The following is a 17,050-nucleotide window of genomic DNA, read 5'->3' on the forward strand; positions in this document are numbered from 1 at the left end:
ATGTTTATAGTGAATGCCCCTATGAATGGTTTTATTTTTACGATTTCGTTTTAATCCAAATGATGCGTGTGCTAAGTGAGTGAACATCAAAGATCACACAACAGAATTGCACGCTCTCTCTCGCTCTCTCTCCCTACCGTTAAGTAACTTGTGCATTGTTTTACTTACTTGTTTTTGACATATCCAACCGAACTACAAACTTTCCAGTGATGTCTGTGAGAAAGGTATATTCACTCGACAAGCTCGCGCATCTGCGCCACTGTGCGCTCAATCCACTCAGCGCGCTTTGCTTATCAGCTCGCGCACATCAGCTATACAGGCGTATATTATAATAATTGCATACATATACTTCGTAGTAGACATCCTTAACATTTTAATGAGTACGAGTACAGGATACCAGTATCGGTATCGGTGCATCCCTAATTATTATTATAAGACCAAACAGACTAAAGGCATTGCAAAGCTGATAGTTCATCCATTTACAATAGCTTTCCCATAATATTTCGGATTGTATTTGTAGCCCAAACAATGCATATATTTTTTACAGGCTTAGTAATTGTTGATTGTACTTCTTTAAGGCCTTTGCAGTGACGATTTTATGTTCTCTTCAGAATATGACCGACAGTTAGCACCCACCAAAGCCATGGCAGCGGCTTACCTGGACCCCAACCTGACCCATGCCCTGAACCAGGGGGTCAAACCTCGCTTCAGCGCAGGGATGGAGCGGACAGCTGGGACTCTGGAGCGCGTACTCAGAGTCTTCCACTACTTCGAAAGCAGTAGTGAACCCTGCACCTGGGCCAGCAACATCCGACACGGGGACTCAACCGATGTCAGGGTGAGTCTGCAGATCAGCTGGGTCACAATCCTAATGTTCTCCAGGATATAGAATACTATATCGGATCATATCGATTGCAGAGAAGAGAAATGCATTGTCATTGTTCTTATGTATTTTTGGCAAATATTGAGGCTATCAGATTTATTTATTTATTTTTTACTTGCTGTGTTTATATGGCAGGTATCAATATTTTCTATTGTAATGTTTTAATATGCATGCAGGATTCTTTTTAAGAGCTTTTTAATTATTATTATCTTTCAAAAACCTTAATTAATAACAAACTAACAATAGATTTATTACACTGTCATATTGCTACATAGATTTTTTTCATTCATTATTAAAAGCAAACAGACATCATCATATGAGCATTCGTTTTTGATAAAACATAATTATTGGCTAATATCTGAAGTTTTATCAATTGCTTCATTATTGTTAATAGGACAATTTTAAGTGACTTTTTAAGTTCTAAATTGTGTATTTGTGTAGGGCCCTATGAAATCAGATTTTTTTTTCTCCCAAATTCAGTTACATTTTTTTCCAATTTCCGTTTTTTTCTTTTTAAATTTAAATGTTTTCAGTAAAAATTTTCTAGACACTCTTTTAATGGTTCAATTCAATTTAATTAATCATAAAGCATGTTTGATTTATTGAAATCATGAAACTTATACAATTTAACAGCAATTTATTAAAAGTTTAACAAACATTTAATTAAGGCCCTATAAAATGTTTTTTTTCTCTCTCAAATTCAGTTCTATTTTCACCTAATTCTGTGTTTTCCATAAATGTTCTGGTTTCCATTTCAATGGTTTCATTCAACTATAACAACCAAAAGCATCTAATTAATGGATTTTATTTAAAAAATATTTATTATTATTTTATTTAATAATTTTTTCAGAAATACTGTTATGTATTTACCTTTTCCTGCTAAATAAATTCTGGTAAATATTTTTTCTGATAAATATTCCTAAAAAATAATAATTTATAATAATAATAATATATAATAATGATTTTATTTAGTAGTAATACTATCATTACATTAGGTAATATATTTCTGTCACAGTTTCTTCAAGTTAAACCGGACTTTTATTTTGACAGGTTTGCTGTGAAGACCTTTAAGTTTCTGTTTGTATATGACATGATGACAGGACAATAGTTTTCTCAAAAGAAACTGTAAAATGCTCATGAAGTGACTCTCAGAGCAGTTATAGACATTGTTCATGTGTTCATGTATTCATATTGGCTGGAAACATCATCAGCGTCATGTATGTGTGTGGTAAAGAAACCGCGCGTCTGCGCCATTCATACACACTCGCAGAACATGTAGGATTCATATTGACATACTATTTTTGTGGCTTAATATTCACAGACACTAGTCCATCTCGCATTTTGATTTAAGTGTACTGACCTACTTTTCATTTATCCATCCAAAATTTTACAAATTCTGTGACATTCCGCCTTATACTGTAAAGTCCGTTTTTATGACTCCACTTTAGTACAACATTAGTCAGAGAGTTACACCACAAACATTCCTGTGCAGGACTAAAGAGGATATTTCCTCTGAGCTCCAGGCTTTTCAGCATTATTTAGAATGCAGCTTGCAGTGGCCTAGAACACTCATGGTAAAACCCCTTCAGACAATGGCATGCTATGCTACTCTAAATTATTTAATGAGGTTGGTTTTTGAAGCCAAGTAGCCGTACGACTTCAAAGCGCATTGTCCCGCTTTCATCCTTCGTGTGGCTGCCATTGTCCCAGTTCTCTGCTGTTTTATGCAGGTTTACATCTGATGCTTATCAGTCTTATCAGGTCTGAACCTCATCCAAACCTGGCCCAAACTAAACAGACCACTGCCACAGAAACGTCACATTAACTCACAGTACTTCAATAAATGAAACAGATTGAATTGATGTCTAAGATGAAATTAATGCAGGTGGTTTTAGTGTGATAAAGCCCTATGATTAAGCCAGGGTTTCTCACCGGGTTTTTATTATTTTTTATTTTTTTATTTTTTATTTTTTTAATGTTATTTATTTTTTAGACGTGTTATATTAGTAGTCTATGATGTCTGTAAGGAGATAGAAAAGATCACGGCCATGACGTATTATTCATCACACACTAATGTGGCTTATCAGTTCTTGCCTGATGGCTCATGCATTTTGTAATTTGCATAATAAATTAAATAACAGTTTTTCCATCCTGTTAGACATCATATATTATGCCTCAGCAGACTCTTGCTCTCTCTTGGCCTCATCCATCTCCTCTCTCACCATCGCTGTCTTACATTGATTTGAACCACAGAACTTACTGACCCATAACATGACACATTAATCAAAGAAAGATTAAACTGAAACTCTTCTGGCTTTGAGCCTATTTTCTTCAGAATATTCTCTGACATTTACTCATTTAGATGTGTCCTGCTTTATATATTTTATGAAGTTTATAGAGTGCTATGCTGTCACTAAATGCTTGTGTATGTGTTTTCAGGGCATTATACAGAAGATCGTGGACATCCATAAGGTGAGGTGTGTGTCGTGCTTTGGTCTGCGCCTGAGCCACCTGAGAACAGGTGAAGTTCATTGGCTCCACCCCGACATGGGCGTGTCTCACGTGAGGGAGAGGTACGAGCACAGCCATCCCCAGGACGACTGGAGGTAAGTCACTGTTTTAGTGCTCATATCATAAGCATAAAACCATTGTTAGGGTTAATAGTTCATTTATTTATTAACTGTTTATTTATCAGTTATATTATTATAAATAGCACAAGGTTGGTTTCTGTTTTTCAGCCAATAGCAAACAAGGAGATTGTTCAGAAAACCTATACTTTCATTAAAAATTTAAAACATTTGAAGGAAATCACTTATGTTCAACAAGGCTGCATTTATTTGATCATTGCAGTAAAAACCATACTATTGTGAAATAGTATTATAATATATTTAAAATTATAACATTTTTAATTTTTTAAAAATTATTTCATATATTTAAAATGTAATTTATTCCTGTCCAAAGCTGAATTTTCAGCATCCATTACTGCAGTTTTCAATGTTGCATGATCCTTTAGAAATTAATCTAATATGCTGATGTTATATAATCTTGACAAACAACATATCACTGGAAAGGTCTGAGTCTCAGGATTCCATATTTGGTGATTTTGGTTTTTAGATAGACGTAATATTGACAGAGAAAGCTAGACATTTGTGACAGAAAAATGCATTAAAAATTTTTTTGTGGAGTTTGGATGGCACCCGGTGGCTGTTTGTGGTATGACGCCCTATTTTGGTTTTTAGATAGACGTAATATTGACAGAGAAAGCTAGACATTTGTGACAGAAAAATGCATTAAAAATTTTTTTGTGGAGTTTGGATGGCACCCGGTGGCTGTTTGTGGTATGACGCCCTAAATGAAATGTCACAGGAACCTCAGGTTTTTTCATATCAACTTCAAATTTGGAACATAACTTATTTAGACATAAGGCTTTAATTTTATACCAATAAGTAAAACCTGTTATGTAAAATATTTATAATAAATAAAATAAAATGTATATAGTGCATTTCATTTACAGTACATTTAAACTTCTATAACGTTTTGATACTTTAATATTTTGAAAAAAAAATCCACGTTTGCAATAATCTGCTGATTTTCTTCTTTAAAAAGAGACCAACCGTAGGTCTGTATTCCAAAGTGTTAATAAATTACAATAATTTAAGTTTGGATAGTGCACTTTCATGCCTATTTAAAAAAATGGGGGGTGACAGTTAAGGGGTTAAGAAACATTGCTTATTACTATCAATGTTGAAAACAGTTGGGCTGCTTAATATTTTTGTGGAAACTGTAATACATTTTTCCTTGATGCATTACTTTGGTGCATTCTTTGATGAATAGATAGTTTAGAAATAGAAATCTTTTGTACCATTATAAATCTCTTCACTGTCACTTTTGATGAATTTAATGCATCCTTGCTGAATAAATGTATTAATTTATTTCAAAAAGATCTGACTCCAAACTTTTGCAAGGTAGTGTATTTGAAAATAATGAATTCAATATGATTTCATAAATAGTAATAGTAATAGTAAAATTTCAAAAATAGTAATAGTAAAATAGTAGTAAAAGTTGTGTACATTTTTTAATTTCAGGAGTCTTGGAATTGTAAATGCTGTATGTCAACATTATATTGGCCACCTTACATTTTATTTATAAATATCGACATTGGGACATTGGCCATGTGTAGTTAAATGTCTAGTTTACTTTGAATGTGTTCTCATCATATATGCATTTAAAAATAAAAGCAATAAAGCAATCGAGCTTTCTGTAGAGGAAAGCAACTATGCTTTATTCTGACATGTCTGTGTGGCCATACAGGGGCTTAGTAAAGATTGCCACCACTTATTTCTGTCATCGTTCCCCCTCCTGCTTGATGTTTCTGTCTGCAATACAATCAAAACACCTCTCACATCTCTGAAATAGCACATATTTGACATCTGAGACCACTGTGGTGCTGTGGTACATTTTTATCTGTTATATAATTTTTTTATCTGGTGGTACCTATTGTCACTAGTGGTCTATTGAAAGAAATGATGGTAGTTCAAGCCGAAGACCATTCAGAAAAGTGTTCAATTATGCAAACTTTCCTTTGTTTAATTGCATAAAACAGGAGTCCTGTTCCAAAGTCTTTACATACAGTATGTGCCATGTTATATCTGGGTCATGCCTGTTTTATGAGGGTGACTCTGCACATCGTTCTGTTGTAAAGCATTATGAGAGTGAATGTGCTGTTCATCTTTAGAGGATAAAAGGATGATATAATGGCTTATGTTATGTATAATTCATACAGTGGGGGTGAATAATTCTGCATCACGATGAGGTTGACCCAGTGGGCGGAGCTTTAGAATGAATGTGGCTCATCGTAGTGAGTTTTATCTTAATGATGCTAAATAAAGCAGTGCGAACTTAATTGCGCTATTGTTTATATTCCATTCACGCAGCCGGGGGCTTGTTTCACCCATCTTCTTTCTTCAACTGTTCATTCTGAATGAATGGGCTTTTTATGCGTTTACGGGGAAGTCCGCAGTTCAAAGGATGAGCTTGAGTCTGTTTGCCCTCCAGCATGTCTTCATAATGAAAAACAGAACCCTCGTAATACATGCAGCATTTGCTTTAAAGCAAGACATTTTACCCTCTGCAAATGCAGATCAGCAGGTTAAATTCCTCCTCTTCAGTTTCTGCAGAAATGGAAAAGAAACGCATAGGATTTAACTGCAGGCGACCTCTTGTTTTTTATTGTCTATGATCATGTTTCCCACATGGGATAATGTTATTATTCAGCACAGCCTAAAGTACAGTGGGATAAACTGATTTAAACCAGAAATCTGAACTGGTTCTATTTTGAAAATTTTACTATGTATTGGTGGGAAGATGTTATATAATCTTGACAAACAACATATCACTGGAAAGGTCTGAGTCTCAGGATTCCATATTTGGTGATTTTGGTTTTTAGATAGACGTAATATTGACAGAGAAATCTAGACATTTGTGACAGAAAAATGCATTAAAAATTTTTTTGTGGAGTTTGGATGGCACCCGGTGGCTGTTTGTGGTATGACGCCCTAAATGAAATGTCACAGGAACCTCAGGTTTTTTCATATCAACTTCAAATTTGGAACATAACTTATTTAGACATAAGGCTTTAATTTTATACCAATAAGTAAAACCTGTTATGTAAAATATTTATAATAAATAAAATAAAATGTATATAGTGCATTTCATTTACAGTACATTTAAACTTCTATAACGTTTTGATACTTTAATATTTTGAAAAAAAAATCCACGTTTGCAATAATCTGCTGATTTTCTTCTTTAAAAAGAGACCAACCGTAGGTCTGTATTCCAAAGTGTTAATAAATTACAATAATTTAAGTTTGGATAGTGCACTTTCATGCCTATTTAAAAAAATGGGGGGTGACAGTTAAGGGGTTAAGAAACATTGCTTATTACTATCAATGTTGAAAACAGTTGGGCTGCTTAATATTTTTGTGGAAACTGTAATACATTTTTCCTTGATGCATTACTTTGGTGCATTCTTTGATGAATAGATAGTTTAGAAATAGAAATCTTTTGTACCATTATAAATCTCTTCACTGTCACTTTTGATGAATTTAATGCATCCTTGCTGAATAAATGTATTAATTTATTTCAAAAAGATCTGACTCCAAACTTTTGCAAGGTAGTGTATTTGAAAATAATGAATTCAATATGATTTCATAAATAGTAATAGTAATAGTAAAATTTCAAAAATAGTAATAGTAAAATAGTAGTAAAAGTTGTGTACATTTTTTAATTTCAGGAGTCTTGGAATTGTAAATGCTGTATGTCAACATTATATTGGCCACCTTACATTTTATTTATAAATATCGACATTGGCCTTTGAAAAATGTGTAGTTAAATGTCTAGTTTACTTTGAATGTGTTCTCATCATATATGCATTTAAAAATAAAAGCAATCAGAACTGTGAGCTTTCTGTAGAGGAAAGCAACTATGCTTTATTCTGACATGTCTGTGTGGCCATACAGGGGCTTAGTAAAGATTGCCACCACTTATTTCTGTCATCGTTCCCCCTCCTGCTTGATGTTTCTGTCTGCAATACAATCAAAACACCTCTCACATCTCTGAAATAGCACATATTTGACATCTGAGACCACTGTGGTGCTGTGGTACATTTTTATCTGTTATATAATTTTTTTATCTGGTGGTACCTATTGTCACTAGTGGTCTATTGAAAGAAATGATGGTAGTTCAAGCCGAAGACCATTCAGAAAAGTGTTCAATTATGCAAACTTTCCTTTGTTTAATTGCATAAAACAGGAGTCCTGTTCCAAAGTCTTTACATACAGTATGTGCCATGTTATATCTGGGTCATGCCTGTTTTATGAGGGTGACTCTGCACATCGTTCTGTTGTAAAGCATTATGAGAGTGAATGTGCTGTTCATCTTTAGAGGATAAAAGGATGATATAATGGCTTATGTTATGTATAATTCATACAGTGGGGGTGAATAATTCTGCATCACGATGAGGTTGACCCAGTGGGCGGAGCTTTAGAATGAATGTGGCTCATCGTAGTGAGTTTTATCTTAATGATGCTAAATAAAGCAGTGCGAACTTAATTGCGCTATTGTTTATATTCCATTCACGCAGCCGGGGGCTTGTTTCACCCATCTTCTTTCTTCAACTGTTCATTCTGAATGAATGGGCTTTTTATGCGTTTACGGGGAAGTCCGCAGTTCAAAGGATGAGCTTGAGTCTGTTTGCCCTCCAGCATGTCTTCATAATGAAAAACAGAACCCTCGTAATACATGCAGCATTTGCTTTAAAGCAAGACATTTTACCCTCTGCAAATGCAGATCAGCAGGTTAAATTCCTCCTCTTCAGTTTCTGCAGAAATGGAAAAGAAACGCATAGGATTTAACTGCAGGCGACCTCTTGTTTTTTATTGTCTATGATCATGTTTCCCACATGGGATAATGTTATTATTCAGCACAGCCTAAAGTACAGTGGGATAAACTGATTTAAACCAGAAATCTGAACTGGTTCTATTTTGAAAATTTTACTATGTATTGGTGGGAATTTGTGCTAGTATATGTAGAGCAATGCTTGTTCATCAGTTTTACTGGTGATATTTTTATGGGCCTGATCATGGAGGGACAGCATTTCTACAATTGTATGAATATCGAAGCTGAGGCAAATTTTTGCACTACTCAGATTTGTCAAGTCAAATGCTATAAAGTGAGCTAAGAACTGAAAGGAATAGTTGACCCACAAATGAAAACTTGCTTAAAATCCTCACCCTTAGGTCATCGAAGATGTAAATGAGTTTGTTACTTCAGAACAGATTTGGAGAAATGTAGCATTACATCACTTGCTCACCAATGGATCCTCTGTAGTGAATGGGTGCCATCAGAATGAGTGTTCAAACAGCTGATAAAAACAATACAGTAATCCACAAGACCATTCTAGTCAATCAAACAACAGTTTGTGAAACGAGAAACTACGTGTTTGTAAGAAACAAATTCATCAATTCGTTTTCATTTTAAATCATCGCTGCTGGTGAAAAAATACCTACTTTCACTTTTTCTAGTGAAAAAGTCACCCTTTGTTGTTTTCTCACATCAAAATCCACAGACATTTTGTTTTGAACTACTTTGTACTGTTTTTGCTTGTCAACAGTATTTGATCTGTGCATATTTTTCTCCTGATTCAGACAAGACTGCTTTTCGAGAAAGCAATATTACGGATAGAAGACCCATATTTTAGTTGGAAACAATAGTTTGAAGTTAAAAAATGTTTCCACAATGCATTTTATAACTATCTGAAACTCAGTTTGTCTTCATGTTTTGTGCATTATGTTTGAGGCAGATGGCAGCAAGTTCCAGGTACATCAAACCCTAGCCAATTTAGTGTGAGGCAGGTGCCGCAGCATTCTGACTTGTGCTCAGGTAGAGGGATGTGTAAAACTAATTTAGCGTAATTGAGAGCAGACAGTGAACCAGCTGTGAACGGGGTGTGATTTTTACCTCCCAGAAAGACAGCTGCTGAGAGCAGCCACTAATACTGCCATAATTGTGTTGTCTGGCAGACTTTAAAAGATCTTGTCTCACCGGCATCTCTAATCAGTCACATATGAAAGGGAAGATGAGTAAACAGTGCCATAATCTGAACCATCATTGTTAAAGATTCAATACACACAGCGAAGGTGTTCAACCCAAGGGCTTCATTTTCTAAAGCGTCTGTTGTGATTGGTCAGGCTGTATGACAGCTGCCAATCATTGATGATCACCTGTGATTGATATTCCTGAGTGATTATTTTGTAGGTAGAGCTGACAGTATGTGGAGTGTGTCTTTTATTAGATCATTTCTTTTCCTCTCTCTTCACTCTGCAGATATGAGCTACGGATTCGATACTTGCCTAAAGGATTTTTAAACCAGTTTACTGAGGACCAGCCAACACTCAACTACTTTTATCATCAGGTGATGGATAGTTTAATCTGGCAGCCTGTGTACTGCTGCCAAACCTTTTGCTACTGTCTCCCTGTATAGACACTTCCTCCCCTTTGTCTACACTCTGCACGGGTGAGTCGCACGAAACCTGTCAAGAACACGCCTGGGGCGTATTTCACCCCAAAATCAAAAGAAGCTATAAATTATATTTAGTTTTACTGTACCTTATTATATTTGGACAATGAAACCTAGTAGCACCAACACAATGTTTTGCAGTTTGATATCATTTCCATGACAATTAAGCATGTTCACTTTTTAGTTCCCAGTGCAAATTGTAAAGTCATGGTGGTCTTTGTTGTATTGCTTTAATTTTTGCAGATCCTAATGGCAAAAAGGTTTTCAGCAAAAATGAGCATCATAATAATGTCACAATGCAAAAAATGAAATAAAATAATGGTCCTACCATAGGTTTCTTTTTCTTCATGGAATATTGTGTACATTTTTTATTTTATATTGTGTATTTCATTTATTTTTGTGTTGTTGTTATTATTATTTTGGGGTGAAATATTACCCTTTTTGTGAGATTCACCCACACAGTGCATTAACAAAAGAAACAGAAAGGTAGTTCACCGTTCAAGGCTCAGGGTCTGTAACTGGTTTGATCCCTGCCAGGTAACAAAGATCAAACCATAAGCTCACAATCATCATTGTAAAACACTTAACCGACAGGTGGCTGTCCCTGTGATAAGTTCATGTCTCTGTTCTGTGTCGTCGTCACATGAAAGATAAGGAAATCAATTCCAACCGGTCCTTTTGTGGCAATCCATACAAAAGACAACAATAATGAATACGAATAACAAGAAAATTTGATTTAAATGGATTGCGAGGAAACTATATCAAACTTCATAATTTTTTTTCATGACTAGCAAATTAGCTCTGTATTATTGTATTATGAATGTTTTATTAATTCAACATGCAATATCGGTCTGTTTCAGAGGAGGAGTGAAATGATCAATTCTGTCATTATCTACTCTGTATGGTCAGTATTGTGTTGTGCCTTTCTCCTTGCTTAGACTAATATACATCTCTTCTGTGCCCAGGTGAAAAGCGATTATATGATGGAGATTGCCGATCAAATTGACCAAGACATAGCACTTAATCTAGGCTGCCTTGAAATCAGGTATGTGTGATACACAGTATACACTGTTCAAAGGTTTGGGGTCAGTAATTCATCAAATAATCTTGAAAAAACATATTGCTGTTTCTACAAAATTATTAAGTATCATAACTGTTTTCAACATTGATAATAAAAAATAAATGTTTCATGAGCATCATAACAGCGTAATAGAATGATTTCTGAAGGATCAAGTGACACTAAAGACTAGACAAGCCATCACACAAATACAATTATTTTTGATCAAATAAATAGTGTCGGTGAGAGATTTCTTTCAAAAAGATTAGAAAATCTTTCCCAGCCCAAACTTTTCAATGGTAGCATTAATGATTAAATGTAAGTGTTTTCCCATGACTTTTAACAAATAAAGACTGAATTCAGACAAATCACTTTCCTCTTCTCCTTTACAGGCGGTTTTTCAGGGACATGCGTGGAAACGCCCTGGATAAAAAATCTAATTATGAATTATTAGAGTAAGTAATGCTGTGTTTGGATCATTGGTGTCCAGTTCTCAAATTGTGTCCATATTTACATGAATTATAAAATGTTTTTTCAGACAGCATCCTTTTTATTTAACTTGAGGGCTTGTAGTGCAATTAGTTTTGGTGTTTTTCACCTTAGAATAAAAAGAAATAGTTGTAAGAAAGTTAAAAATAAACTTTACATTGTTTTGTGAGAAAGTTGAAATTTGTGAAATGTAAAGTCAAAATTAAGAGCAATCAGGAGATATAAGGTTGCAGTTGTGAGAAATACAAGAGCAATAGAAATAGTCACAGTTGTGAGAAAGAGTTGTAAGTACCAAACATGGACTTCCATTGGGAAACCTGGCTTAACACGTCAAAAAATGTGTCCTCTCAATAACTATCATGACAGAAGGATTAACATTTTTGCATTGTGCCTGGACATTGTTAGAAATTAAATTCTCATATTACTGCAGTGTTCACTTACGATGTAATGCTGTTAGTGTACTTCAGACCAAGCTCATTCTAGACTGAAAGAAGTACTGTAGTTCTTTGAACCATTAGAGGAATTCTCTCCCTCTCTTTTTTTTTCAAATTGCGTGTATATGGGTCAGAATAACTAGTCCGTGTTGCATGGCCCTCTATTTTTAGTAGAGTATAATTGATCTTTGCGTATCTCCTGCAGTGGTGCAGGGTCTCCATTATTGTAGTGTTGCTTTACACTGGAAGAGACAATAATCTGTAATAATGGCTCAGCAACAAACAAGTTGCTGTCTCGTTTCTTGCGCTTTTACCCCAAAATCTTATGTTTTGTTCTCTTTTAAAGACTGAAGTCAGTTTCTTGCTGTTTTTTCTCCCTGCAGAAAGGACGTTGGTCTGCGGAGATTCTTTCCAAAGAGTTTATTAGACTCAGTGAAGGTAATAAGACATTTCTGAGCTCCTGTGATGACTTACTCAAAACGGTGGTTGTCTTGATTTATTGGATGTGAGAAAATGCTATTGCTCAGGCAAAACCAATGTTATTACCTGCCTGGCTTCCTCTGTGGTCTCACACCCCTGAGATGTTTTGGCCCAGTTCTGTTTTCCTTCTCTTTCTGAAGAAGCCACTAAAGGGAACCGTTCTAATGAAATGCGGTTTGCCAGAGAGCCTGTTTCCTTTTACACCTGACCTAACTAGTCCCTTTTAGTCTTTCAGTATGCTGTGGCAAAATGTCTTCTGTTATTTTAGCTATTTGTAAGGCATTATCCTCTGTAAAATTTGGTATTTGTGAATATTTCTATACAGACAAATTGCCATGATTTTTACACCTTTAAAAGAAAATAATAGAAATAAATGTATGTTGATATTTATTTTTATTTTAAAAAACAAAAACAGAAAAAATCTTAACATCCAAATATTATGCAGTTCACCTTTGCAATTTTGCAGTGATAAACTGCTAATTATTTTCTGCTCGTTGCATCATTAATTGTTCTAGTACATTCTAATTATGTGCGCATTTGGGAATTGTGATTGAGAATGGAAATGGCGTTTGTGTATTTGCGTTCCCGAGGGATTTTCCTGTTCTTTATTAAAGGAGATTTCCTGCATATTTTGTGGCTTTCACTCTCTTCTGCTCTTCCTTTCTATATTTTAAATTCTACCCCCAAAGCAGCCCAAAATCACCTCCTTTTCATTGGTTGCCATGGAAACCCAAGCCCATGTCAAGAGCGAAGAGAGAATTACCGACCAGTTTTGTGGGTTTTAATTTGAGAATCTTTAGATTTACAAATATTCTAGATCTCTCAAGGAGAGGACCCCGATTCTGATTGGCTAATTATCATCTCTGAATAATGATTACTTATTGATAATGTTTACATAATTTGACAGGGCTTGTTTACACCATTAAAGATTTGAAAGCTATTAGAAACCTGTTTGTCATTTTATATTTAGATTTTGACCCCTTATTGAGAAAAATATTTTCTGCAAAGACAGTTTTATTCAAACCTTTAGTGATTTTTCTTTGCTACAGTCTTATTCTTGTGCCATCAAAAGGATTCACGGGCCTCAGTTCCTTCTCTCTGAAGAAATATTGATTTACAGAATTAATTTATAAATGCTTTTTCCTTTAAAAAGTTTCAAATTTCCTTGTTTCTTGCGTTAGGGTTCTTGTTGTCTACGCCTAAAGGTAAAGTGTGTAATTTTTGCACCAGGCAAGACCAAACAGGTAGTTCCTCCTCAGACGTGTGCCATTGATTGAGCAGTATTGAGGAAACAAAGCAGCATTTCACAGTGTTTACAATCTTTCTAAAGTCATCTTATGAATGGCATGTAGTTGTCACTAATCTCGGCTAGAAGAAAGCGCTTTATCTCAAAAAATTCACACACTTCACCTTTGAGGGTTTATAACTAATATTATAATTTAATTACAAGTCACTGTGTTTTGTCTTTGCAGGCTAAATCCCTGCGGAAACTGATCCAGCAGACTTTTAAACAGTTCGCCAATCTGAACGACGAGCAGTGTATCCTCAAGTTCTTCGAGATCCTTTCACCTATATACAGATTTGATAAGGAGTGTTTTAAATGTGCTCTCGGGGTGAGTTGAGTTTAGATGTTAATTAATTCAATTAATTAAAATAAAGCCACAAGTCATTTACATGTAATAACTCTCCTGATTTATTATTTCTTGTCTTTATGATGATAGACTACTTTAATGGTCTGCAGTGCCCTCTGTTGGCTGAAAGATGAATAACAATATAGTTTTGCCATTTTTTTCTTTCAAACGAGTACTCATAAGTAATCATTCATCATTGTGAGAGGACATCAGTTTGCATTGTCTCTATCAGTTTGTGTGTGTTTCATAAAGTGTTTGAGTTGAATGTGTCTGCTGTTGTGTGTGATAGTCAAGCTGGGTGATATCAGTGGAGTTGGCCATCGGACCCGAGGAGGGCATCAGTTATTTGACGGACAAAGGATCAAATGTAAGTACTGTGCGGTTCGATGGGTGAGGGACTGAACTGATAGACAGTTGGACAGTGAATCTAATGTCTGTATCTGTTTCTTTGTAGCCAACACACCTCGCTAACTTCACACAAGTACAGAGTATTCAGTTCGAGGAGCGAGATCGGAAGGGAACGCTGCAGTTAGATGTAGCTGGAGCACCTGAGGTAACTTCCACACACTGTTTTCAGTGTATCATTTTGTCTTATATGTGGTTTTTATATGTTCTTGTTCATTTTCCAGCCTCTGACGGTAAAAACTACAACACTGAACACAGCAGAGAACATGGCTGATCTCATTGATGGTTACTGTAGACTTGTTAATAGAACTTCTTCATCGTTTATTGTCCGTGTACAGAAAGGTGAGAACACAGAAGCACTCAGGCAAATCATATTAAAATTGACAACAGCCTAATCTTAATAATGTTAATAAAATTTCACAGTTTTACTGTTTGGTAGTTTTTTTTTTTTTTAAATCAAATTTGTATTTCTCAATGTTTGTCAACAGAAGGAGAGAGAGCTCTTCCATCTATCCCAAAGGCTCCAAAGTAAGTTGCAAAACTCAGACCCTCAGGTACTATACCACTTTTTTTCCAATAGTTTTTCATTAGATAGATTCAGTTCGTCTTTTTCCTTTGGCCTCTTTGGCTCAGACGTGTGGAATCTCTCAGTGTACCTTCGACTAATGTGACCCGCAGCCCAGCTCCCATGAACGTGGCTGTGGTAGTGCCCATCTGTTATGTCACAACCCCCCTTCACACGCTAATGGAACAGACCCGCTCAGTGGCTTCAACACAGATCAGTGTGGAAAAGGTCATGCTGTGATTAAGTTTGATTGAAAATGTACACGAATCATCTTCTTCAACCTCTGTCACACAGATCAGCAAACCATGAGAAACGGTTGCAAGGAGTCCGGGCCAAAGCCATCTCCGTTTCAGGTAAGACACATCCAAGAGGACGGAGATGTGAAGACCTGCTCAGTGGCTTCAACACAGATCAGTGTGGAAAAGGTCATGCTGTGATTAAGTTTGATTGAAAATGTACACGATTCATCTTCTTCAACCTCTGTCACACAGATCAGCAAACCATGAGAAACGGTTGCAAGGAGTCCGGGCCAAAGCCATCTCCGTTTCAGGTAAGACACATCCAAGAGGACGGAGATGTGACCTCACATTTTCATTGATAATGAACTTAATCCATAACTAATTCCAACCTGGTTGTGTAACCCTCTGATGTTTTCAATTCTTAATTCAGAGCAGTTCTAGTCAAAATGAATGTCTCTTGTCTTGTTTCTAAAATGCTGGTCAACATTGTAATTCTAAAATACTCTCAAACCCTGCTGTAGTTTACTGGGGCATGTTTTGCTTGTATTATGGGGACTGAATGTCCCCACAAGGATGGTTAAACCTGAAGTCACCTGAATAAAGAGGGTCAACGGTCCCCACAAGGAAAATGGCTTAATGAAAGTACTAAAAAATTCATTAAAATGCAAAAAGTTTTTTTGAGGTTTAGGCTATAAAAAACAAAGGGTGTAAAAAACATTAGCTCAATGTAGTAACAGTGCAAGTCACTGGAAAGTCCCCACCTTGATGGTGCATGTGTTTTTAGTATAACCTACGGAATAAGAATGCTTTTTTTTAATCTATCTGTTTATAATAATGGTTTGGGGCTTTGTTTTATTGCTTTGTGTAACAGCCATGAAATACTCTTTTGTTCTGTTGCCTCTCCTCAGTAATGTCTTTTGATGAAGACATTAATCTAATGCTTTCTCTTTCTTTCTTTCTGTCTCTCTTTTAAATCTTTTGCATGCTGATTGGATCCACAGATGATATTGGTGGGGATGGTAAAGTCCAGTTTTAATATGTCTTATTGCTGAGTTGAGCGGGGCGAGATATTTAATATTCACAATATACTGTACGATCTCGAATCATCTTGTGATTTTCAGCAGAGATTTTTTTTTGGTGATAAAATGCAACAATGTGAATATCCCAATGATTCTAATGCTTTTAAGTTTCCTATAGGTACTCATTTTAGTTTTAGATTCCCTCTTTATCTTGTGACTTGATTATATAAATGTAATGATAAAATAACTTCAAATTATAAAAGATGTACACTATATCAATTTAAATTTCAGATTGCTTTAAAGTTTTTTGTCTGAATCAGTTCAAAACTGATTTAACTATTCATTTGCACCATCACTCAAAAATTTTCACAAAAGTCTCCACATGGCATTTTTTTCTTATTATAAAATGTTGTAATAAAAATACATTTAAAGGTCGATATTGCAGTACATTATTTTTATGAAAATAATTGAAAAGTCTTACTGATATTTTCAAATTGAAAAGCAAGTAGGAAAACATGCCTTGATTTAACTTTTGAACTTTTGGCTGTTTTGCTAAAATAATTTTTATAGCATTAGATATTTTGAATATTGTCAAAAATGTTATTTTAATACATTTAAACTATTTTTATACTTACATATTACTTACATATGTTGTGATTATGATGTTATTTTTACCATTTTAAAGCAACATGTATATTGAATATCATCAAACATCAGAATATTTTAATAATTGTATTATATATATATATATATATATATATATATATATATA

At 35.0% G+C, this 17,050-nt stretch overlaps 1 protein-coding gene across 1 annotated transcript in view; it reads left to right on the plus strand.

Annotated features, from left to right (window-relative positions):
• The window catches only part of LOC107587873 (focal adhesion kinase 1-like), a 65,848-nt gene that overhangs the window by 8,955 nt on the left and 39,843 nt on the right, over positions 1-17,050 (plus strand). The window contains exons 2-14 of the mRNA XM_016275832.1: positions 612-838; positions 3,323-3,489; positions 9,767-9,854; positions 10,925-11,004; positions 11,409-11,471; positions 12,323-12,377; positions 13,892-14,032; positions 14,340-14,417; positions 14,505-14,603; positions 14,680-14,797; positions 14,944-14,983; positions 15,315-15,373; positions 16,261-16,278. Coding sequence (XP_016131318.1) covers positions 612-838; positions 3,323-3,489; positions 9,767-9,854; positions 10,925-11,004; positions 11,409-11,471; positions 12,323-12,377; positions 13,892-14,032; positions 14,340-14,417; positions 14,505-14,603; positions 14,680-14,797; positions 14,944-14,983; positions 15,315-15,373; positions 16,261-16,278 — 1,233 coding nt within the window. The remainder of the gene's footprint in view (positions 1-611; positions 839-3,322; positions 3,490-9,766; positions 9,855-10,924; positions 11,005-11,408; positions 11,472-12,322; positions 12,378-13,891; positions 14,033-14,339; positions 14,418-14,504; positions 14,604-14,679; positions 14,798-14,943; positions 14,984-15,314; positions 15,374-16,260; positions 16,279-17,050) is intronic.

This window comes from Sinocyclocheilus grahami, unplaced genomic scaffold, assembly GCF_001515645.1.
Source record: "Sinocyclocheilus grahami isolate Dianchi unplaced genomic scaffold, SAMN03320097.WGS_v1.1 scaffold96.1, whole genome shotgun sequence".
Taxonomy (NCBI): domain Eukaryota; kingdom Metazoa; phylum Chordata; class Actinopteri; order Cypriniformes; family Cyprinidae; genus Sinocyclocheilus; species Sinocyclocheilus grahami.